The sequence below is a fragment of the Oncorhynchus mykiss genome, chromosome 3 (assembly GCF_013265735.2).
Source record: "Oncorhynchus mykiss isolate Arlee chromosome 3, USDA_OmykA_1.1, whole genome shotgun sequence".
NCBI classification, from domain to species: domain Eukaryota; kingdom Metazoa; phylum Chordata; class Actinopteri; order Salmoniformes; family Salmonidae; genus Oncorhynchus; species Oncorhynchus mykiss.
In genome coordinates this window covers 80,355,853-80,380,230 of record NC_048567.1, presented here as the reverse complement: position 1 = coordinate 80,380,230, position 24,378 = coordinate 80,355,853, and the positions used below count along the sequence as shown (strand labels likewise).

At 47.3% G+C, this 24,378-nt stretch overlaps 1 protein-coding gene across 1 annotated transcript; it reads right to left on the bottom strand.

Moving 5' to 3' along the window:
• Positions 1-335: 335 nt before the first annotated feature.
• Positions 336-23,287, bottom strand: LOC110520644 (interferon-induced GTP-binding protein Mx). Its single transcript, XM_036975323.1, has 14 exons — positions 23,253-23,287; positions 22,770-22,951; positions 22,094-22,228; positions 20,498-20,652; positions 8,319-8,457; positions 8,034-8,232; positions 7,508-7,586; positions 7,276-7,397; position 7,190; positions 6,622-6,754; positions 6,282-6,440; positions 3,068-3,144; positions 2,539-2,733; positions 336-1,754 (listed from the first exon to the last, which is right to left on the bottom strand). The coding sequence occupies exons 1-14, from the start codon at positions 23,273-23,275 to the stop codon at positions 1,533-1,535; spliced, it is 1,821 nt and encodes a 606-aa protein (XP_036831218.1). The 5' UTR covers positions 23,276-23,287; the 3' UTR covers positions 336-1,532.
• Between the last annotated feature and the right edge of the window lie 1,091 nt (positions 23,288-24,378).

Below are 24,378 nucleotides of genomic sequence, written 5' to 3'. Positions count from 1 at the left end.
GGACTTTCTCTCATTCTTCTCTGCAGATCCCCTGTGTCAGGTTGGATGGGGAGCATTGCTACACAGCTATTTTCAGGTCTCTCCAGAGATGTTCGATTAGGAACAATCTTAAAATTATCTACTTTGCTTTACAGACAAGCATCATGAAACCTTGAACACAGTACATTCATTTGACTTCGTTAAAAAAAAAATGTTTGGGGCCAAATATACACAATTTCACTTCAATGTCCAAATGAAGACGCATCAAAAAAAAAACGCATCACTAAACTAAGGACCCTGGGACTAAAAACCTCCTTCTGTAACTTAGACCTGGACTAATTGCAGAGGAACCTGACATCCTCACCACACATTGTGCCTTCAAAAACGCATCACTAAACTAAGGACCCTGGGACTAAACACCTCCCTCTGCATCTTAGACCTGGACTTCCTGACGGGCCGTCCCCAGGTGGTAAGGGTAGGTAACAACACAACCGCCACGCTGATCCTCAACACGTTTAATAAAACAGCCGTCAAGTTATTATAATGCCATTATACAATTATTCTCAACATTGATCTGCTCTGACCAATCAGAAAATGGATACAACATTCATTTCGATTGTCACTTTATATAATGTTATCAACCATCTTCACATATTTCCTCAGGACATTTTGAGATGAAAACATAAAACACAATGCAGATATGTGATGATACAACTGTCACATCATTTTCTTTTAAACACATTTTTGATCAAATGTAGAGATGCCCACCATATAAAATGTCCTGTATGCTGATAAATGCAGGTATAATTATTGCAGGCTTTGTTGGCAACATCTCAGAATTTCTGCATTGACAAATTGTCAACCACAGTCTACTAATCTTGTCATTGGCCAGTCCAAGGTGATCCGCTTGTCATTGGCCAGTCAAAGATGAACCACTTTTCATTGGCCAGTCAAAGACGATCCGCTTGTCATTGGCCAGTCCAAGGTGATCCGCTTGTCATTGGCCAGTCAAAGACGATCCGCTTGTCATTGGCCAGTCAAAGACGATCCGCTTGGTCCCACAACCTTTTACGTTTCCGGCCGAAATCTGGTTTCTCCTGTAGGATTTCACTGGGGTCGTCTCTACATTATCTCACTGATCTTAGCCGTTCTTATACATTTGTTGAATAAAAAATATACAAAATACATCTTATTTAAATAAATAGCATTTAGCCGAAAGTGACCTTTCCAACAATCTGGTTATACTTCTATAAATCGGTTTAATTTTCAAGATCTCTGAATATTGTAACTGACAAGACATCACCTTCTCAGAGGATGCTGATTTTGTAACTGACAAGACATCACCTACTCAGAGGCTGCTGATTTTGTAACTGACAAGACATCACCTACTCAGAGGATGCTGATTTTGTAACTGACAAGACATCACCTACTCAGAGGCTGCTGATTTTGTAACTGAAAAGACATCACCTACTCAGAGGATGCTGATTTTGTAACTGACAAGACATCACCTACTCAGAGGATGCTGATTTTGTAACTGAAAAGACATCACCTTCTCAGAGGCTGCTGATTTTGTCATTGGCCAGTATAAGGCGATCCGCTTGGGCCTGCAACTTTGCACGATACTGTCCGATCTCTGAATCCTCCTGTAGGATGTTATCAGTGTCATCACTGTGTAGCAGATCCAGCATTTCACTGCACACAATCTTGGCTGACTGCTTCAGGATGAAGTAACGGATCAGCATGGGTACCTGGTCAGCCAGTCTTTGCACCACAATCTGCGAGAGAGGTGAGGTGGGATGGAGAGTGAGGGCTAGAAGTGATGAGATGGCCACAAGGCAACCAAATGATTACCAAATGACAACAAAGACTCAGCAAGGTGAACATATAGACTTCAGAGTTTGATAGGTCTGCAAAATGCAATATACCATAATGCAACCCTGCCACAACAATGTATGTTTGAAACAATTGTCTTAAGGTATTAATTACAGATCTGATCATCCCATTGATGATGTCATGGATTCATTGTACAGACTGGAGCAGAGCTATATAATGTACACTAACGTTCAAAAGATTGGAGCCACTTAGAAATGTCTTTGTTTTTTACATTTTTTTTGTCCATTAAAATAACATCAAGTTGATCAGAAATACAGTGTAGACATTGTTAATGTTGTAAATGACTATTGTAGCTGGAAATATCTACATACTGTAGGCGTACAGAGGCCCATTATCAGAAACCATCACTCCTGTGTTCAAATGGCACGTTCTGTTAGCTAATCAAAGTTTATCATTTTAAAAGGCTAATTGATCATTAGAAAACCCTTTTGCAACGATGTTAGCACAGCTGAAAACTGTTGTCCTGATTAAAGAAGCAATAAAACCGGCCTTCTTTAGACTAGTTGAGTATCTGGAGCTTCAGCATTTGTGATGAGAAAGTGTGTGAGTTTGTCGATAAGCAAGCTACATAACATGCCAGTTTTATGTTAGCTGCACGTTTAGTAAATTATATTTTATTTCTGGAACATTCTATACATACTGCACAGTAGATGTGTTGCATTGTACCTCATAGTATGCCTTGAGCAGCCCAGGGTACTTGCTCCTGGTGTCGTGATCTGAGCCTTCTGCTGTTCCCTCCTTTCGACTCTGTTTGTTGAAGATTTCATCCTGTGTGTAGACCTGCATCTCCATCTCAAACTGCTCCACGATCCTCTCCTTCACAATGTTTGACTGCTTTTCCTGGATTGTTTCAATGTTTTTCTGAGTTCAAACAAAGATGAAGATTCCATGAAGACATAAAGAATCTTGGATGCAGGGAGGCAGTGAAATATTGTTACTGTTTCAGAACAAAGTTCAGTTCGACATGATCTAAGTGTCTGTTGAACAGTTCAAGCTACAATCCAACATGGGACAACATGTCAATTGTAATTCTTCATAAACATGTATTGTGATTTTTAAGTGCTGCTTTGCCTCATGTTTCTCTCTCTTCCTGCTAGTGCCACTAACTAAGAATTTAATTTTAGCCTAAAATCACAACATAGAGAATTGTATGATTATCATGTCAGAGCGCTTAACAGTTTACAATTGTCATTACCTTTGAGACCAGATGAAGATAAGGATAATTCTTAAAGCTCTCGCTGGACAAATGATCAAATTGCTTTTGCACCATGTCTGAAAAACCAAAACAAATGTATTTGGCAAAGAAATGTTAAAAGAGACAAATGTATTTGGTAAATATATTCCACAAAACGTTTTTATTTAAAGGGATAGTTCAGCCAATTTACAAGTCAATAATCCCAATATTATAATTTGTTTGTGCTTCATGTCCAAACAATCATTGAGTAACTTCATTGAGCTACACAATCAATTTGAGATACATTAGGATCATTTGTACATGAAGAGTGAAAAATGGAAACAGGTATATTAAACCAAAGCATGGATTGATGTCACACCTTGTCCATAGACTGCTTCCAGGGTAAGGAAACCAATATGTCATTTTGTCATTTGAGTGAACAATCCCTTCAACATGTCCTATTTAGTCATTTTAAAGTTCAAATGTCACGTGCAAAAGTACAATGAAATGCCGTTCTTGCAAACTCTAAACCCAACAATAAAGTCCTAAAAATTACATCAAGTAGGACAAAAACACGAAGAAGAAGAAGAACGCGAGAAATTAAGTAAGCTATATACAGGGACAGTTCCAGGGTCAGTAGCTATATACAGGGACAGTTCCAGGGTCAGTAGCTATATACAGGGACAGTTCCAGGGTCAGTAGCTATATACAGGGACAGTTCCAGGGTCAGTAGCTATATACAGGGACAGTTCCAGGGTCAGTAGCTGTATACATGGACAGTTCCAGGGTCAGAACTTACATACAGGGACAGTTCCAGGGTCAGTAGTTAAATACATGGGCAGTTCCAGGGTCAGTAGCTGTATACATGGACAGTTCCAGGGTCAGTACTTATATACAGGGACAGTTCCAGGGTCAGTAGTTAAATACATGGGCAGTTCCAGGGTCAGTACTTATATACATGGACAGTTCCAGGGTCAGTAGTTATATACAGGGACAGTTCCAGGGTCAGTAGTTATATACATGGACAGTTCCAGGGTCAGTAGTTATATACAGGGACAGTTCCAGGGTCAGTTCCAGTACCATATGAACAATGTGAAGGGATACTGAAGTGGTATGGTTAGATACTGTATGTATGGTGGTAAGGTGACTAGGCATAAGGGTATATGATAAACAGAGTAGCATCTGTTTGTGTGTGTTTAGAGTCAGTATAAATGTGTGTAGATGTTACGTGGTTGAGAAAATGAAGTGTGTGTGTGTGTGTGTTGGAGTGACAGTGTGTGCATGTGTATGATGGAATGACCGTGTGTGTGCATCTGTAGAGTTCTGACAGAGTGTGTGTGTGTGTGTGTGTGTGTGTGTGTGTGTTGGCGTGACAGCGTGCATAGAGATGGTGCAAAGATACAAATAAATAAAGGGGTCGACTCAGATTGTCCGGTTGCCATTTTGTTTGCTAGTTAGCAGTCTCATGGCTTGGGGATAGAAGCTGTTCTGGAGCCTGTTCAGGAACCGTTTGTCGTGCAGAAGCAGAGAAAACAGTCTATGGCTTGGGTGGCTGTGGTCTTTAACAATTTTCCGGGCTGGTAGCTTGCAGCTGGTCAAGATGCTCTCAATGTTGCAGCTGTATAACTTTGTTGAGGATTTGAGGGCCCATGACAAAGCTTTTCAACCTCCTGAGGGGGTGCTTTCTCGCCATACTCATTACTGTGGGCATGTGTGGACCACTTTAACTCATTAGCCTTTTGGACACGGAGGAACTTAATGCTCTCGACGTGCTCCACTTCAGCCCTGATGGTGTGGTTGGGGGTGTGATTCACCAATACCTGCTTTCTTGGGTGTTAATGCTTAATATAATAGGCATGTTTGTCTTGTCAGAAGTACCATAAGAGACCCATGAATGATGTACAATAAAGGGGCTTTTGGAAGAACACATCGACCCTAGGGCTGTAACGTGTACGCTAATAAACAGGAAGCAAGTACAGGGGGTGAATTTAATGAATAAACGAACATGGAACAAAAAAAGAAACACGATTAGCGTACAGACATGAAACACAGGAACAGAAACAATAAGGTGTAATAATGAAATAACTGGTGACAGAGAGCACCAGAGAGGCGGAGCGGGAGTAGACATGACAGTACCCCCTCCCTGCCATGCGCTGTTCCAGCCGCAGGACGCCGATCAGAGGGATGGTACCGAGGACCAGGAGCAGAGGCCGGTCGATTCTGCTGAGGCTCGGGAACCTGTAGAACCGGCTGAGGCGCGGGAACCTGTAGAGCCAGCTGAGGCACAAGAACCAGTAGAACCGGCTGAGGCTAGGGAACCTGTAGAACCGGCTGAGGCGCAGGAACCTGTTCAGCCAGCTGAAGAACGGGAACCAGTAGAATCGGCTGATGCGCGGGAACCTGTAGAGCCGGCAGAGGCATGGAAACCAGTAGAGCCGGCTGAGGCGCAGGAACCTGTAGAGCCGCCTGAGACATGGGTGCCTGACGAGCTAGAGAACCTGTTGAGCCAGCAGAATCATAGAAGCCTGACAAGCTAGCTGAGGCATCCAATGGTAGCTTCAACAATGGAAGCCTGACGAGCCTGCTGAGGCATCCCCAGTAGCTTTGGCAATGGAAGCCTGACGAGCCAGCTGAGGCATCCCCAGTAGCTTTGGCAATGGAAGCCTGACGAGCCAGCTGAGGCATCCCCGGTAGCTTTGGCAATGGAAGCCTGAAGAGCCAGCTGAGGCATCCCCAGTAGCTTTGGCAATGGAAGCCTGACGAACCAGCTGAGGAATCCCAAGTAGCTTTGGCAATGGGAAGCCTGACAAGCCAGCTGAAGCATCCCCGGTTGCTTCGGCAGTTGCACTTGGACCAAATGTCACCAGTAAAAAAGCCCCAGAAAACCCTGTTCCTTCTCTTTGGTGAGGTGTATTTCTATAACATGTACACTAATAAACAGGAAGCAAGTACAGGAAGTGAATAGAATAAACAAATCAACATGAAACAAAACAAGAAACATGAGTAGTACAGACAGAAACACAGAACAGAAACAATAACGCCTGCGGAAAAAAACTAAAGGAGTGAAAGATAATATAGGGGAGGTAATCAGGAAGGTGATGGAGTCCAGATGAGTTTGAGGCGCAGGTGCGCGTAACGATAGTGACAGGCGTGCGTACTAATGAATAAACTGGTGACAAGAAGCGCCAGAGGGGGAGAGATGGAGTAGACATGACCATGGGTTTTGGTCACTTACCTCTGATTGTCTGTAGTGTCGACATAGCTGGTCTCTTAAGTTCAGCCACTAGTTTCTGAACAACATGTTGAAATACCCTGTAGTTACTGAATCCTGGCAGCTCACTTCCCCTGTGCTCCTGATCATATTCATCCACCACTTGTTGCACTACTTCGTGGTCTAAATTCAGGAAAACAATGTCAATCATTTATTGGAGATTATAATCACTGTTGTATGACATAGCTATTAGTAGTATAATAATTATATCAGTAAATATTATGGATATTTAGAAACATAAATATTTATTGGTTATACAATGTATTATGATGAGCAATATCCGGGCTATTCAAATTGTACCTACAATGTGATTTGGCATTTTTGAGACATTCCATCCACTCTGTAAATTCCTTTCGCATGAGCTCAAATAGATTCTCCTCAACGATAATATCCCCTTTGGACAGTTGGGTAATCTGCTCATTGAAATCTGTTATGACCTGAAGAAGGAAACATAACACAATGAAACCTGTTAAAATGTTTAATATCTAGGTATTTTAGATGACTGTCTAATAAAATGTCTCCACAAGACCCATCCATCCTTACGTCTTCTAAAGATATTAAACAAGAACTGTCTTACAGTGGCTTGTCCAATTGTTTTCGTAAAATCAGCTGTCAAGGTAAAGTATTGTTTAACCTGGTGACAAACATAATCAGGGGAAATTAAGGAAGGAGAGTGGAGGAAGTGGGAGAGGAGAACATTTAAATGCTGTGTTGCAAATCTGACCAATCCAAATGGCAGAGGATGTGCAACAGAGCTGATGCCTTTACACCAGGTACCATTGCCCAAATTCTCTATAGAACATTATCCTGACAATTTACCAAACCATGACAATAACACACCTGGACTACTGTGCAACAGTATGGCTTCCAACCCTAAATCATACGTTTTTATAGAAATGTTGTACAAAAGAAGAAGTTTACGAAGCTGAAAGACAGAAAGGTGAAATATGTACTCAACTGAATGAGGTACTTCCTCTTCTCTTCAGGTTCAAGGGGAGGCCCGCCCTCTAATTTACTCAACGAATGTTTTACCTCCCCCAGCTGCTCCTTTATCTTCTCTGACATCTGGGGCAGATGAGTCTGACCAGGAGCAAACATGCAACAAGTTAATAGGTACCAGACCACATGTTTTCCAGTGTGCACTGGGTGTAGGGGGAACAGATAACTGTAGGGTATGTGGTTGGACTAACCTTGATCTGTTTGACCAGGGCATTGGTGAGCTTTTTGGCTAGGCACTTGGTGGTTGCCTTCTCCTCACGCACGAGGGATCTATACATTGCAAGGGAGAGAAATATAACAAACACAGTATTTCATCCCAACAATTGGCCATAACCTGGTATGGTAAAACCTTTGGCCTACAATGGTCACGCCCCCACAGATATCTAATTAACATAATACATACCAAAAAATAAGTCCATCTGTTTCAGCTAGAGATATGTGCTAAGCTAACGTATGGAACTGTTTTATGATCATACCAAGGATCATTTAGCCATTTGATTTTGAATGTTAAAAAGTACAATTTGCAGAAATGTAAGAGAAGGGAGGGACTCTCATTCATCAACACTATATGGAACTACTCTCAAAGGATATCTGGAAAAATATTATTTTTCATAAAATCCTGAAATCCACAGTTTGGGGCCCTGAACATTTTCAGATGTAAAGCCATCAAAAACAAAGATGCAAGTTTACTTAACACATGGCAAGAACACATTTTACCTGAAGTGCTCGTGATTTTGGAAGAATTCCAACTCCTCCTCAATCGCACGGGTTATTGACATGTTTTCATCAATTTGCTTTTGACCACGACATTTCACAATGACATAGCCCATACGGAGAAAGATGACTCTATTGTGGACAATTTCCAACACATTATTCTCTGCTCCCGGGTCTATCAGGTCTGGCTTTGTCAGAATGGCTTGAAGACAAATTAAAAAGATGATGATAACTTTACTAATACCAAAACCGTATAAAAAAATAGATCCGTATATACAATTTCTTTACCCAGAGTTCTTGTGCCTTCAGGATCCACTTGTTGTGCCATTTTCAGAGCCTCTGTTGTTGCTATGTCAACATTACATGGTACCACCGCCAAAATAATGGTTCTCTTATTCTTTATGAATTTCGAAATGAGATTATTGATCTAGCAAAAAAAGGAAGAAGAATGTGACAAAGCGGTCAGGATGCAAGCCTTTGAGCGACTTATGTGATTAATCCACGAGAGGGTATCAGACCCTGTGTGGGGCACTTGGTAGGGCAGGAGATTAGAACCAGGTAGAGGGAGTGAAGGTTATGAGAGGGTATCAGACCGCTTGTTACCGGGATATCGCCCTGTGTGGGGCACTTGGTAGGGCAGGAGATTAGAACCAGGTAGAGGGAGTGAAGGTTATGAGAGGGTATCAGACCGCTTGTTACCGGGATATCGCCCTGTGTGGGGCACTTGGTAGGGCAGGAGATTAGATCCAGGTAGAGGGAGTGAAGGTTATGAGAGGGTATCAGACCGCTTGTTACCGGGATATCGCCCTGTGTGGGGCACTTGGTAGGGCAGGAGATTAGAACCAGGTAGAGGGAGTGAAGGTTATGAGAGGGTATCAGACCGCTTGTTACCAGGATATCGCCCTGTGTGGGGCACTTGGTAGGGCAGGAGATTAGAACCAGGTAGAGGGAGTGAAGGTTATGAGAGGGTATCAGACCGCTTGTTACCGGGATATCGCCCTGTGTGGGGCACTTGGTAGGGCAGGAGATTAGATCCAGGTAGAGGGAGTGAAGGTTATGAGAGGGTATCAGACCGCTTGTTACCGGGATATCGCCCTGTGTGGGGCACTTGGTAGGGCAGGAGATTAGAACCAGGTAGAGGGAGTGAAGGTTATGAGAGGGTATCAGACCGCTTGTTACCGGGATATCGCCCTGTGTGGGGCACTTGGTAGGGCAGGAGATTAGAACCAGGTAGAGGGAGTGAAGGTTATGAGAGGGTATCAGACCGCTTGTTACCGGGATATCGCCCTGTGTGGGGCACTTGGTAGGGCAGGAGATTAGATCCAGGTAGAGGGAGTGAAGGTTATGAGAGGGTATCAGACCGCTTGTTACCGGGATATCGCCCTGTGTGGGGCACTTGGTAGGGCAGGAGATTAGATCCAGGTAGAGGGAGTGAAGGTTATGAGAGGGTATCAGACCGCTTGTTACCGGGATATCGCCCTGTGTGGGGCACTTGGTAGGGCAGGAGATTAGAACCAGGTAGAGGGAGTGAAGGTTATGAGAGGGTATCAGACCGCTTGTTACCGGGATATCGCCCTGTGTGGGGCACTTGGTAGGGCAGGAGATTAGATCCAGGTAGAGGGAGTGAAGGTTATGAGAGGGTATCAGACCGCTTGTTACCGGGATATCGCCCTGTGTGGGGCACTTGGTAGGGCAGGAGATTAGAACCAGGTAGAGGGAGTGAAGGTTATGAGAGGGTATCAGACCGCTTGTTACCGGGATATCGCCCTGTGTGGGGCACTTGGTAGGGCAGGAGATTAGAACCAGGTAGAGGGAGTGAAGGTTATGAGAGGGTATCAGACCGCTTGTTACCGGGATATCGCCCTGTGTGGGGCACTTGGTAGGGCAGGAGATTAGAACCAGGTAGAGGGAGTGAAGGTTATGAGAGGGTATCAGACCGCTTGTTACCGGGATATCGCCCTGTGTGGGGCACTTGGTAGGGCAGGAGATTAGAACCAGGTAGAGGGAGTGAAGGTTATGAGAGGGTATCAGACCGCTTGTTACCAGGATATCGCCCTGTGTGGGGCACTTGGTAGGGCAGGAGATTAGAACCAGGTAGAGGGAGTGAAGGTTATGAGAGGGTATCAGACCGCTTGTTACCGGGATATCGCCCTGTGTGGGGCACTTGGTAGGGCAGGAGATTAGAACCAGGTAGAGGGAGTGAAGGTTATGAGAGGGTATCAGACCGCTTGTTACCGGGATATCGCCCTGTGTGGGGCACTTGGTAGGGCAGGAGATTAGAACCAGGTAGAGGGAGTGAAGGTTATGAGAGGGTATCAGACCGCTTGTTACCAGGATATCGCCCTGTGTGGGGCACTTGGTAGGGCAGGAGATTAGATCCAGGTAGAGGGAGTGAAGGTTATGAGAGGGTATCAGACCCTGTGTGGGGCACTTGGTAGGGCAGGAGATTAGATCCAGGTAGAGGGAGTGAAGGTTATGAGAGGGTATCAGACCGCTTGTTACCAGGATATCGCCCTGTGTGGGGCACTTGGTAGGGCAGGAGATTAGAACCAGGTAGAGGGAGTGAAGGTTATGAGAGGGTATCAGACCCTGTGTGGGGCACTTGGTAGGGCAGGAGATTAGATCCAGGTAGAGGGAGTGAAGGTTATGAGAGGGTATCAGACCGCTTGTTACCGGGATATCGCCCTGTGTGGGGCACTTTGTAGGGCAGGAGATTAGAACCAGGTAGAGGGAGTGAAGGTTATGAGAGGGTATCAGACCGCTTGTTACCGGGATATCGCCCTGTGTGGGGCACTTGGTAGGGCAGGAGATTAGAACCAGGTAGAGGGAGTGAAGGTTATGAGAGGGTATCAGACCCTGTGTGGGGCACTTGGTAGGGCAGGAGATTAGAACCAGGTAGAGGGAGTGAAGGTTATGAGAGGGTATCAGACCGCTTGTTACCGGGATATCGCCCTGTGTGGGGCACTTGGTAGGGCAGGAGATTAGAACCAGGTAGAGGGAGTGAAGGTTATGAGAGGGTATCAGACCGCTTGTTACCGGGATATCGCCCTGTGTGGGGCACTTGGTAGGGCAGGAGATTAGAACCAGGTAGAGGGAGTGAAGGTTATGAGAGGGTATCAGACCGCTTGTTACCGGGATATCGCCCTGTGTGGGGCACTTGGTAGGGCAGGAGATTAGAACCAGGTAGAGGGAGTGAAGGTTATGAGAGGGTATCAGACCCTGTGTGGGGCACTTGGTAGGGCAGGAGATTAGAACCAGGTAGAGGGAGTGAAGGTTATGAGAGGGTATCAGACCGCTTGTTACCGGGATATCGCCCTGTGTGGGGCACTTGGTAGGGCAGGAGATTAGAACCAGGTAGAGGGAGTGAAGGTTATGAGAGGGTATCAGACCGCTTGTTACCAGGATATCGCCCTGTGTGGGGCACTTGGTAGGGCAGGAGATTAGAACCAGGTAGAGGGAGTGAAGGTTATGAGAGGGTATCAGACCCTGTGTGGGGCACTTGGTAGGGCAGGAGATTAGAACCAGGTAGAGGGAGTGAAGGTTATGAGAGGGTATCAGACCCTGTGTGGGGCACTTGGTAGGGCAGGAGATTAGAACCAGGTAGAGGGAGTGAAGGTTATGAGAGGGTATCAGACCCTGTGTGGGGCACTTGGTAGGGCAGGAGATTAGAACCAGGTAGAGGGAGTGAAGGTTATGAGAGGGTATCAGACCCTGTGTGGGGCACTTGATAGGGCAGGAGATTAGATCCAGGTAGAGGGAGTGAAGGTTATGAGAGGGTATCAGACCGCTTGTTACCGGGATATCGCCCTGTGTGGGGCACTTGGTAGGGCAGGAGATTAGAACCAGGTAGAGGGAGTGAAGGTTATGAGAGGGTATCAGACAGCTTGTTACCGGGATATCGCCCTGTGTGGGGCACTTGGTAGGGCAGGAGATTAGATCCAGGTAGAGGGAGTGAAGGTTATGAGAGGGTATCAGACCGCTTGTTACCGGGATATCGCCCTGTGTGGGGCACTTGGTAGGGCAGGAGATTAGATCCAGGTAGAGGGAGTGAAGGTTATGAGAGGGTATCAGACCGCTTGTTACCGGGATATCGCCCTGTGTGGGGCACTTGGTAGGGCAGGAGATTAGAACCAGGTAGAGGGAGTGAAGGTTATGAGAGGGTATCAGACCCTGTGTGGGGCACTTGGTAGGGCAGGAGATTAGAACCAGGTAGAGGGAGTGAAGGTTATGAGAGGGTATCAGACCGCTTGTTACCGGGATATCGCCCTGTGTGGGGCACTTGGTAGGGCAGGAGATTAGATCCAGGTAGAGGGAGTGAAGGTTATGAGAGGGTATCAGACCGCTTGTTACCGGGATATCGCCCTGTGTGGGGCACTTGGTAGGGCAGGAGATTAGAACCAGGTAGAGGGAGTGAAGGTTATGAGAGGGTATCAGACCGCTTGTTACCAGGATATCGCCCTGTGTGGGGCACTTGGTAGGGCAGGAGATTAGAACCAGGTAGAGGGAGTGAAGGTTATGAGAGGGTATCAGACCGCTTGTTACCGGGATATCGCCCTGTGTGGGGCACTTGGTAGGGCAGGAGATTAGATCCAGGTAGAGGGAGTGAAGGTTATGAGAGGGTATCAGACCGCTTGTTACCGGGATATCGCCCTGTGTGGGGCACTTGGTAGGGCAGGAGATTAGAACCAGGTAGAGGGAGTGAAGGTTATGAGAGGGTATCAGACCGCTTGTTACCGGGATATCGCCCTGTGTGGGGCACTTGGTAGGGCAGGAGATTAGAACCAGGTAGAGGGAGTGAAGGTTATGAGAGGGTATCAGACCGCTTGTTACCGGGATATCGCCCTGTGTGGGGCACTTGGTAGGGCAGGAGATTAGATCCAGGTAGAGGGAGTGAAGGTTATGAGAGGGTATCAGACCGCTTGTTACCGGGATATCGCCCTGTGTGGGGCACTTGGTAGGGCAGGAGATTAGATCCAGGTAGAGGGAGTGAAGGTTATGAGAGGGTATCAGACCGCTTGTTACCGGGATATCGCCCTGTGTGGGGCACTTGGTAGGGCAGGAGATTAGATCCAGGTAGAGGGAGTGAAGGTTATGAGAGGGTATCAGACCGCTTGTTACCGGGATATCGCCCTGTGTGGGGCACTTGGTAGGGCAGGAGATTAGAACCAGGTAGAGGGAGTGAAGGTTATGAGAGGGTATCAGACCGCTTGTTACCGGGATATCGCCCTGTGTGGGGCACTTGGTAGGGCAGGAGATTAGAACCAGGTAGAGGGAGTGAAGGTTATGAGAGGGTATCAGACCGCTTGTTACCGGGATATCGCCCTGTGTGGGGCACTTGGTAGGGCAGGATATTAGAACCAGGTAGAGGGAGTGAAGGTTATGAGAGGGTATCAGACCGCTTGTTACCGGGATATCGCCCTGTGTGGGGCACTTGGTAGGGCAGGAGATTAGAACCAGGTAGAGGGAGTGAAGGTTATGAGAGGGTATCAGACCGCTTGTTACCAGGATATCGCCCTGTGTGGGGCACTTGGTAGGGCAGGAGATTAGAACCAGGTAGAGGGAGTGAAGGTTATGAGAGGGTATCAGACCGCTTGTTACCAGGATATCGCCCTGTGTGGGGCACTTGGTAGGGCAGGAGATTAGATCCAGGTAGAGGGAGTGAAGGTTATGAGAGGGTATCAGACCCTGTGTGGGGCACTTGGTAGGGCAGGAGATTAGATCCAGGTAGAGGGAGTGAAGGTTATGAGAGGGTATCAGACCGCTTGTTACCAGGATATCGCCCTGTGTGGGGCACTTGGTAGGGCAGGAGATTAGAACCAGGTAGAGGGAGTGAAGGTTATGAGAGGGTATCAGACCCTGTGTGGGGCACTTGGTAGGGCAGGAGATTAGATCCAGGTAGAGGGAGTGAAGGTTATGAGAGGGTATCAGACCGCTTGTTACCGGGATATCGCCCTGTGTGGGGCACTTTGTAGGGCAGGAGATTAGAACCAGGTAGAGGGAGTGAAGGTTATGAGAGGGTATCAGACCGCTTGTTACCGGGATATCGCCCTGTGTGGGGCACTTGGTAGGGCAGGAGATTAGAACCAGGTAGAGGGAGTGAAGGTTATGAGAGGGTATCAGACCCTGTGTGGGGCACTTGGTAGGGCAGGAGATTAGAACCAGGTAGAGGGAGTGAAGGTTATGAGAGGGTATCAGACCGCTTGTTACCGGGATATCGCCCTGTGTGGGGCACTTGGTAGGGCAGGAGATTAGAACCAGGTAGAGGGAGTGAAGGTTATGAGAGGGTATCAGACCGCTTGTTACCGGGATATCGCCCTGTGTGGGGCACTTGGTAGGGCAGGAGATTAGAACCAGGTAGAGGGAGTGAAGGTTATGAGAGGGTATCAGACCGCTTGTTACCGGGATATCGCCCTGTGTGGGGCACTTGGTAGGGCAGGAGATTAGAACCAGGTAGAGGGAGTGAAGGTTATGAGAGGGTATCAGACCCTGTGTGGGGCACTTGGTAGGGCAGGAGATTAGAACCAGGTAGAGGGAGTGAAGGTTATGAGAGGGTATCAGACCGCTTGTTACCGGGATATCGCCCTGTGTGGGGCACTTGGTAGGGCAGGAGATTAGAACCAGGTAGAGGGAGTGAAGGTTATGAGAGGGTATCAGACCGCTTGTTACCAGGATATCGCCCTGTGTGGGGCACTTGGTAGGGCAGGAGATTAGAACCAGGTAGAGGGAGTGAAGGTTATGAGAGGGTATCAGACCCTGTGTGGGGCACTTGGTAGGGCAGGAGATTAGAACCAGGTAGAGGGAGTGAAGGTTATGAGAGGGTATCAGACCCTGTGTGGGGCACTTGGTAGGGCAGGAGATTAGAACCAGGTAGAGGGAGTGAAGGTTATGAGAGGGTATCAGACCCTGTGTGGGGCACTTGGTAGGGCAGGAGATTAGAACCAGGTAGAGGGAGTGAAGGTTATGAGAGGGTATCAGACCCTGTGTGGGGCACTTGGTAGGGCAGGAGATTAGATCCAGGTAGAGGGAGTGAAGGTTATGAGAGGGTATCAGACCGCTTGTTACCGGGATATCGCCCTGTGTGGGGCACTTGGTAGGGCAGGAGATTAGAACCAGGTAGAGGGAGTGAAGGTTATGAGAGGGTATCAGACCGCTTGTTACCGGGATATCGCCCTGTGTGGGGCACTTGGTAGGGCAGGAGATTAGATCCAGGTAGAGGGAGTGAAGGTTATGAGAGGGTATCAGACCGCTTGTTACCGGGATATCGCCCTGTGTGGGGCACTTGGTAGGGCAGGAGATTAGATCCAGGTAGAGGGAGTGAAGGTTATGAGAGGGTATCAGACCGCTTGTTACCGGGATATCGCCCTGTGTGGGGCACTTGGTAGGGCAGGAGATTAGAACCAGGTAGAGGGAGTGAAGGTTATGAGAGGGTATCAGACCCTGTGTGGGGCACTTGGTAGGGCAGGAGATTAGAACCAGGTAGAGGGAGTGAAGGTTATGAGAGGGTATCAGACCCTGTGTGGGGCACTTGGTAGGGCAGGAGATTAGAACCAGGTAGAGGGAGTGAAGGTTATGAGAGGGTATCAGACCCTGTGTGGGGCACTTGGTAGGGCAGGAGATTAGATCCAGGTAGAGGGAGTGAAGGTTATGAGAGGGTATCAGACCGCTTGTTACCGGGATATCGCCCTGTGTGGGGCACTTGGTAGGGCAGGAGATTAGATCCAGGTAGAGGGAGTGAAGGTTATGAGAGGGTATCAGACCGCTTGTTACCGGGATATCGCCCTGTGTGGGGCACTTGGTAGGGCAGGAGATTAGAACCAGGTAGAGGGAGTGAAGGTTATGAGAGGGTATCAGACCGCTTGTTACCGGGATATCGCCCTGTGTGGGGCACTTGGTAGGGCAGGAGATTAGAACCAGGTAGAGGGAGTGAAGGTTATGAGAGGGTATCAGACCGCTTGTTACCGGGATATCGCCCTGTGTGGGGCACTTGGTAGGGCAGGAGATTAGATCCAGGTAGAGGGAGTGAAGGTTATGAGAGGGTATCAGACCGCTTGTTACCGGGATATCGCCCTGTGTGGGGCACTTGGTAGGGCAGGAGATTAGATCCAGGTAGAGGGAGTGAAGGTTATGAGAGGGTATCAGACCGCTTGTTACCGGGATATCGCCCTGTGTGGGGCACTTGGTAGGGCAGGAGATTAGATCCAGGTAGAGGGAGTGAAGGTTATGAGAGGGTATCAGACCGCTTGTTACCGGGATATCGCCCTGTGTGGGGCACTTGGTAGGGCAGGAGATTAGAACCAGGTAGAGGGAGTGAAGGTTATGAGAGGGTATCAGACTGCTTGTTACCGGGATATCGCCCTGTGTGGGGCACTTGGTAGGGCAGGAGATTAGAACCAGGTAGAGGGAGTGAAGGTTATGAGAGGGTATCAGACCGCTTGTTACCGGGATATCGCCCTGTGTGGGGCACTTGGTAGGGCAGGATATTAGAACCAGGTAGAGGGAGTGAAGGTTATGAGAGGGTATCAGACCGCTTGTTACCGGGATATCGCCCTGTGTGGGGCACTTGGTAGGGCAGGAGATTAGAACCAGGTAGAGGGAGTGAAGGTTATGAGAGGGTATCAGACCGCTTGTTACCAGGATATCGCCCTGTGTGGGGCACTTGGTAGGGCAGGAGATTAGAACCAGGTAGAGGGAGTGAAGGTTATGAGAGGGTATCAGACCGCTTGTTACCAGGATATCGCCCTGTGTGGGGCACTTGGTAGGGCAGGAGATTAGATCCAGGTAGAGGGAGTGAAGGTTATGAGAGGGTATCAGACCCTGTGTGGGGCACTTGGTAGGGCAGGAGATTAGATCCAGGTAGAGGGAGTGAAGGTTATGAGAGGGTATCAGACCGCTTGTTACCAGGATATCGCCCTGTGTGGGGCACTTGGTAGGGCAGGAGATTAGAACCAGGTAGAGGGAGTGAAGGTTATGAGAGGGTATCAGACCCTGTGTGGGGCACTTGGTAGGGCAGGAGATTAGATCCAGGTAGAGGGAGTGAAGGTTATGAGAGGGTATCAGACCGCTTGTTACCGGGATATCGCCCTGTGTGGGGCACTTTGTAGGGCAGGAGATTAGAACCAGGTAGAGGGAGTGAAGGTTATGAGAGGGTATCAGACCGCTTGTTACCGGGATATCGCCCTGTGTGGGGCACTTGGTAGGGCAGGAGATTAGAACCAGGTAGAGGGAGTGAAGGTTATGAGAGGGTATCAGACCCTGTGTGGGGCACTTGGTAGGGCAGGAGATTAGAACCAGGTAGAGGGAGTGAAGGTTATGAGAGGGTATCAGACCGCTTGTTACCGGGATATCGCCCTGTGTGGGGCACTTGGTAGGGCAGGAGATTAGAACCAGGTAGAGGGAGTGAAGGTTATGAGAGGGTATCAGACCGCTTGTTACCGGGATATCGCCCTGTGTGGGGCACTTGGTAGGGCAGGAGATTAGAACCAGGTAGAGGGAGTGAAGGTTATGAGAGGGTATCAGACCGCTTGTTACCGGGATATCGCCCTGTGTGGGGCACTTGGTAGGGCAGGAGATTAGAACCAGGTAGAGGGAGTGAAGGTTATGAGAGGGTATCAGACCCTGTGTGGGGCACTTGGTAGGGCAGGAGATTAGAACCAGGTAGAGGGAGTGAAGGTTATGAGAGGGTATCAGACCGCTTGTTACCGGGATATCGCCCTGTGTGGGGCACTTGGTAGGGCAGGAGATTAGAACCAGGTAGAGGGAGTGAAGGTTATGAGAGGGTATCAGACCGCTTGTTACCAGGATATCGCCCTGTGTGGGGCACTTGGTAGGGCAGGAGATTAGAACCAGGTAGAGGGAGTGAAGGTTATGAGAGGGTATCAGACCCTGTGTGGGGCACTTGGTAGGGCAGGAGATTAGAACCAGGTAGAGGGAGTGAAGGTTATGAGAGGGTATCAGACCCTGTGTGGGGCACTTGGTAGGGCAGGAGATTAGAACCAGGTAGAGGGAGTGAAGGTTATGAGAGGGTATCAGACCCTGTGTGGGGCACTTGGTAGGGCAGGAGATTAGAACCAGGTAGAGGGAGTGAAGGTTATGAGAGGGTATCAGACCCTGTGTGGGGCACTTGGTAGGGCAGGAGATTAGATCCAGGTAGAGGGATTGAAGGTTATGAGAGGGTATCAGACCGCTTGTTACCGGGATATCGCCCTGTGTGGGGCACTTGGTAGGGCAGGAGATTAGAACCAGGTAGAGGGAGTGAAGGTTATGAGAGGGTATCAGACCGCTTGTTACCGGGATATCGCCCTGTGTGGGGCACTTGGTAGGGCAGGAGATTAGATCCAGGTAGAGGGAGTGAAGGTTATGAGAGGGTATCAGACCGCTTGTTACCGGGATATCGCCCTGTGTGGGGCACTTGGTAGGGCAGGAGATTAGATCCAGGTAGAGGGAGTGAAGGTTATGAGAGGGTATCAGACCGCTTGTTACCGGGATATCGCCCTGTGTGGGGCACTTGGTAGGGCAGGAGATTAGAACCAGGTAGAGGGAGTGAAGGTTATGAGAGGGTATCAGACCCTGTGTGGGGCACTTGGTAGGGCAGGATATTAGAACCAGGTAGAGGGAGTGAAGGTTATGAGAGGGTATCAGACCCTGTGTGGGGCACTTGGTAGGGCAGGAGATTAGAACCAGGTAGAGGGAGTGAAGGTTATGAGAGGGTATCAGACCCTGTGTGGGGCACTTGGTAGGGCAGGAGATTAGATCCAGGTAGAGGGAGTGAAGGTTATGAGAGGGTATCAGACCGCTTGTTACCGGGATATCGCCCTGTGTGGGGCACTTGGTAGGGCAGGAGATTAGATCCAGGTAGAGGGAGTGAAGGTTATGAGAGGGTATCAGACCGCTTGTTACCGGGATATCGCCCTGTGTGGGGCACTTGGTAGGGCAGGAGATTAGAACCAGGTAGAGGGAGTGAAGGTTATGAGAGGGTATCAGACCGCTTGTTACCGGGATATCGCCCTGTGTGGGGCACTTGGTAGGGCAGGAGATTAGAACCAGGTAGAGGGAGTGAAGGTTATGAGAGGGTATCAGACCGCTTGTTACCGGGATATCGCCCTGTGTGGGGCACTTGGTAGGGCAGGAGATTAGATCCAGGTAGAGGGAGTGAAGGTTATGAGAGGGTATCAGACCGCTTGTTACCGGGATATCGCCCTGTGTGGGGCACTTGGTAGGGCAGGAGATTAGAACCAGGTAGAGGGAGTGAAGGTTATGAGAGGGTATCAGACCGCTTGTTACCGGGATATCGCCCTGTGTGGGGCACTTGGTAGCGCAGGAGATTAGAACCAGGTAGAGGGAGTGAAGGTTATGAGAGGGTATCAGACCCTGTGTGGGGCACTTGGTAGGGCAAGAGATTAGATCCAGGTAGAGGGAGTGAAGGTTATGAGAGGGTATCAGACCCTGTGTGGGGCACTTGGTAGGGCAGGAGATTAGATCCAGGTAGAGGGAGTGAAGGTTATGAGAGGGTATCAGACCCTGTGTGGGGCACTTGGTAGGGCAGGAGATTAGATCCAGGTAGAGGGAGTGAAGGTTATGAGAGGGTATCAGACCGCTTGTTACCAGGATATCGCCCTGTGTGGGGCACTTGGTAGGGCAGGAGATTAGAACCAGGTAGAGGGAGTGAAGGTTATGAGAGGGTATCAGACCGCTTGTTACCGGGATATCGCCCTGTGTGGGGCACTTGGTAGCGCAGGAGATTAGAACCAGGTAGAGGGAGTGAAGGTTATGAGAGGGTATCAGACCCTGTGTGGGGCACTTGGTAGGGCAAGAGATTAGATCCAGGTAGAGGGAGTGAAGGTTATGAGAGGGTATCAGACCCTGTGTGGGGCACTTGGTAGGGCAGGAGATTAGATCCAGGTAGAGGGAGTGAAGGTTATGAGAGGGTATCAGACCCTGTGTGGGGCACTTGGTAGGGCAGGAGATTAGATCCAGGTAGAGGGAGTGAAGGTTTAATAACTGATGGACATGAAACGGAACAGGAACAGCGTTTGGACAGGAACACATTACAAACACAATGCAGACACAGGGAACACAACCAAGGAACAGACAGATATAGAAGGGGTAATCAACAAAGTGAAGGAGTCCAGGTGAGTTCAATGAGCGCAGCTGGGCGTAATGTTGTTAACATGTTTGTATGATGACGGGTAGCCTGGCGCCAGGGAGGAAGAGCGTGCGTGACAGCACTCTGTTCTTCATGGTTCTGACGCTCAACCTTCCTCAACGTCAACACATTCAAAGTGCCTTTCACCAGAATCAACCATCATAGCTACATGTACCTTGCTAGCAATTATGGTATAAAGTCTGTACACGTGGCTAAAACAATTCATCCTTAGTGAATCATGAGATGAGAACCAAGAGTCATGAGATAACCAAACAACGTACTGGACAAAGTGTCCAAAAGCTATACACTCTAACGACAGACTTACTTGGACTCCAATGTCTTCTGGTTGTCCTTTCACTGCCACCCTGGTGATCCCTGGTAAGTCAATCAGACTGAGGTCACACACCGTGGAGGATGTGATCTTTAGAGTGATCAGGTCTTCACATATCCCCACTCCCTTTCCAGCTAACGTGTTCTGAGCTGTTAAATCAATGGGAAAATATTGATGAGTTTATTGTTTGTTTGTTTGTCTGTCTTATACCCAGATAGAACTAATCTTATTATAATAGTATATATTCTGTAGTTAAATTATAATAGATATGTCAATGTCAGTGGCAGTATGTGCCGTTTAAGATTTAAGAACAATATATATTTATATATATTTCTATTACAACCTATTGCATGACTGTCATTCATATTCCATTCACCCAGTTCAATGTAACTCTGATAGGTTTAGGCTACTACACCATACTCATCATACTACAACCTAGCCTATGAATGAAAGTTTACAACGCAGGTGCAGATGTTGAGAGAATGTTTAGTAGTCAAGGTGACAGACACCGACACATTCAATACCATCTTGCACACTCTTGCCTGCATCTAGCTGATATAGGGTGTTATCATTAGTCCAACAGTTGCAAACGAAAGTTTATATTGGACAAATTCAGGTATGTTTATCCTTGTTTTGTTTCCGTTTGCGTCCGTTTAAGAAACATTTTTCAACAGAATTGGTGGAATGAAAACACCCCTGATCACAGGCAATCACAGTTCACTTTCAGAGCAGCCAAATACAAACAGCATGATCCCTTTGATCATTGTATGTATACATCCTCCTCCCATCTACGCGCTCCCTTCCTCTCACCTTTACCCTTTGCTTGTGGACTTCAGTGCACAACACATCAGCTGTCTGTGACCAGCCGAAAAAACCTTTCCAAGCCAAACCTTCATATCAGCGCTACACACAGCCGACATCGTTGTCACCATATTATATCATCATAGTCAACATAGCTACTAGAGCTAACACGTTAGTAAACCTGCTACAATCATGCAGTACAACATGCAGTACAACAACTGACTGAACACAGCAGTGTTCAGTCAGCAGCAAGCAGTTTAGCAGTTACATCGGGAGGGAATCAGTGGCTAACAATTTATTAAACTTACCTTGACATGGAGGAGTTACTTCGTTGGATAGCCATAGCCATCACTCTCTGTTTGGGCCTGGTGTCTGAGTGGGCTAAACTAGCTAGCTAACTTCGCAAGCTAAGCAAGTGAAAGTGAAAATAATATGAAATATAGCTAGCTCTCTTTCTCTCTATTTCAATAACCTACTCGCCACATGTTATGTATTGCAGTGCTAGCTAGCTGCAGATTATGCACTCTGTAATATATTCATTCTCTGATCCTTTGATTGGGTGGACATAGGGCTAAATTTAGTATAGTTTTATTTAAAAAAATATACGTTTTAAATGTTTCTGAAATTCACTGAGGAGGATGGTCATCCCCTTCCTCCTCTGAGGAGCCTCCTATGGTTAATGTACAGTATAGAATAATATGTCTGTGTGTGTTTCTGTGTCTGTGTGGGTGTTTCTGTGTGTGTGTCTGTGGGTATCTCTGTGTTTGTGTGTGTTCGTTCCCATCTTACCTTGTTCAACATGTCTAACTACTTCTGAAGGTTCGTCAAATTCAATGATTTTCCCTCCGTATGAGATGACAGCATCCCATTTCACTGTCCTGTCGTTACAGAGTTTAAGTAGCAGTGGGCACCTGGTGACAATACCTGGAAACAAGGAAGTACCAATGACAGATCATTATACTGTATTACAGAACAATCAATGCAACAATCAATATGACAGTACAGTCAAAAATGGACCGGGACATGAATTTCATGATAAATATATAACTTCTGCAAGGTTGCTCTAATGTTCAGAAAGCATGTCAGACATTTACAGTGTCTGAATAAATGGTTAGAAAACTCATGTACAGTTAACATTTTCTGTAAAGTTTTGCTGTGGTAATCTAGAAAGGTTCAAAACATTTCAGTAATATCCGTGTCTCTGTGGTCCTATTGTACTGTCTGTTTCCTGACCTCGTCTATGGACAAGGACAGTGTGAAAACCTGCTTCACGGTTGTTTACCTAGCCACTGGCATCAATCGCCAACTTCAGCATCTTCGAACCAAAAACGAGTCAATGCCCAAATCATGTCAAAGCTACACAATCACTTTCAGAGACTTTGGGTGATTTAGGAATGACATTTAAAATGCTAATATTGATTTTAATTGTTTTTTTATATATTCAGAAAACAATACCGAATCTCACCGGTCCCTCTGGGCAGCGCCACCCCAGAAAGGGTCTCAAGCACAGAGCTCTTTCCTGAACTCTGGTCTCCCACCACAGCAATGGTTGGCAGTGGCAGCTCCTTATCTATCCCTATGGATCTCATGTCGTCCATTAAGTCTATGAAGGGCCGGACCTTCTCCGCCAGCTGGTCTTGGAACGTCCTGGTCAGGGGTACAAAACAATACCATTATGAATTGTTAGTTTGTTGATAGACATGCAATGCTAAATTCATTATTTTACACAGTTTTTCTAGTTAGTAACTAACTATAATTTGGCGTACGAGAAAAATTATTCCTTAAATATGTTAATGTTGCACCATTAACAACATTTCACACAATTTCACACTGTATAAATAATCACCATAACATTCAGAATATTAGGATCATAGTATTGTGGTAGAGTGTAGTACAGAGTAGTACTGCAAGGGTGCAATAACAAGTGGAAAATGAATTCATGTCCCACCTCGGTCCATCATCATGAGACATTTCTTTCTCCCCCTGAAATAAAAGAGAATGAAAGCTAAACCATTTCATTGAAAATACAGAATAACAGCAATGTATCTGTATTTTGAACTAAAGTTATTATAATGTAAATCATCACATCACTATACCATAAGAGGAGACAGTCTCACATGCCCAGTTCGGAACCTCACAATTTGCCCAGTTCGGAACCTCACAATTTGCCCAGTTCGGAACCTCACAATTTGCCCAGTTCGGAACCTCACAATTTGCCAACTGTAAAACACTGGGTATACCAAACATTAAGAACACCTTCCTGAATGATATACAGAATTATACACTGATCTCCCAGGAACAGGCCCAGATCCCTGTGATTTTACAGAATGATATACTGCTCTCCCAGGAACAGGCCCAGATCCCTGTGATTTTACAGAATGATACACTGCTCTCCCAGGAACAGGCCCAGATCCCTGTGATTTTACAGAATGATATACTGCTCTCCCAGGAACAGGCCCAGATCCCTGTGATTTTACTGAATGATATACTGCTCTCCCAGGAACAGGCCCAGATCCCTGTGATTTTACAGAATGATATACTGCTCTCCCAGGAACAGGCCCAGATCCCTGTGATTTTACAGAATGATATACTGCTCTCCCAGGAACAGACCCAGATCCCTGTGATTTTACAGAATTATATACTGCTCTCCCAGGAACAGGCCCAGATCCCTGTGATTTTACAGAATGATATACTGCTCTCCCAGGAACAGGCCCAGATCCTTGTGATTTTACTGAATGATACACTGCTCTCCCAGGAACAGGCCCAGATCCCTGTGATTTTACAGAATGATATACTGCTCTCCCAGGAACAGGCCCAGATCCCTGTGATTTTACAGAATGATACACTGCTCTCCCAGGAACAGGCCCAGATCCCTGTGATTTTACTGAATGATATACTGCTCTCCCAGGAATAGGCCCAGGTCCCTGTGATTTGCCGGAAGAGAAGGAGGAGAAAAAGGGGCCAAAGAGCGGGGCTGCCTTCTGATAATTCGTAGGCGATCCAATAAACCCTTATTCCTTCTGTTCTGCAAGCAAACATGCAATCTTTGTACAATAAAATATATGACCTACGCG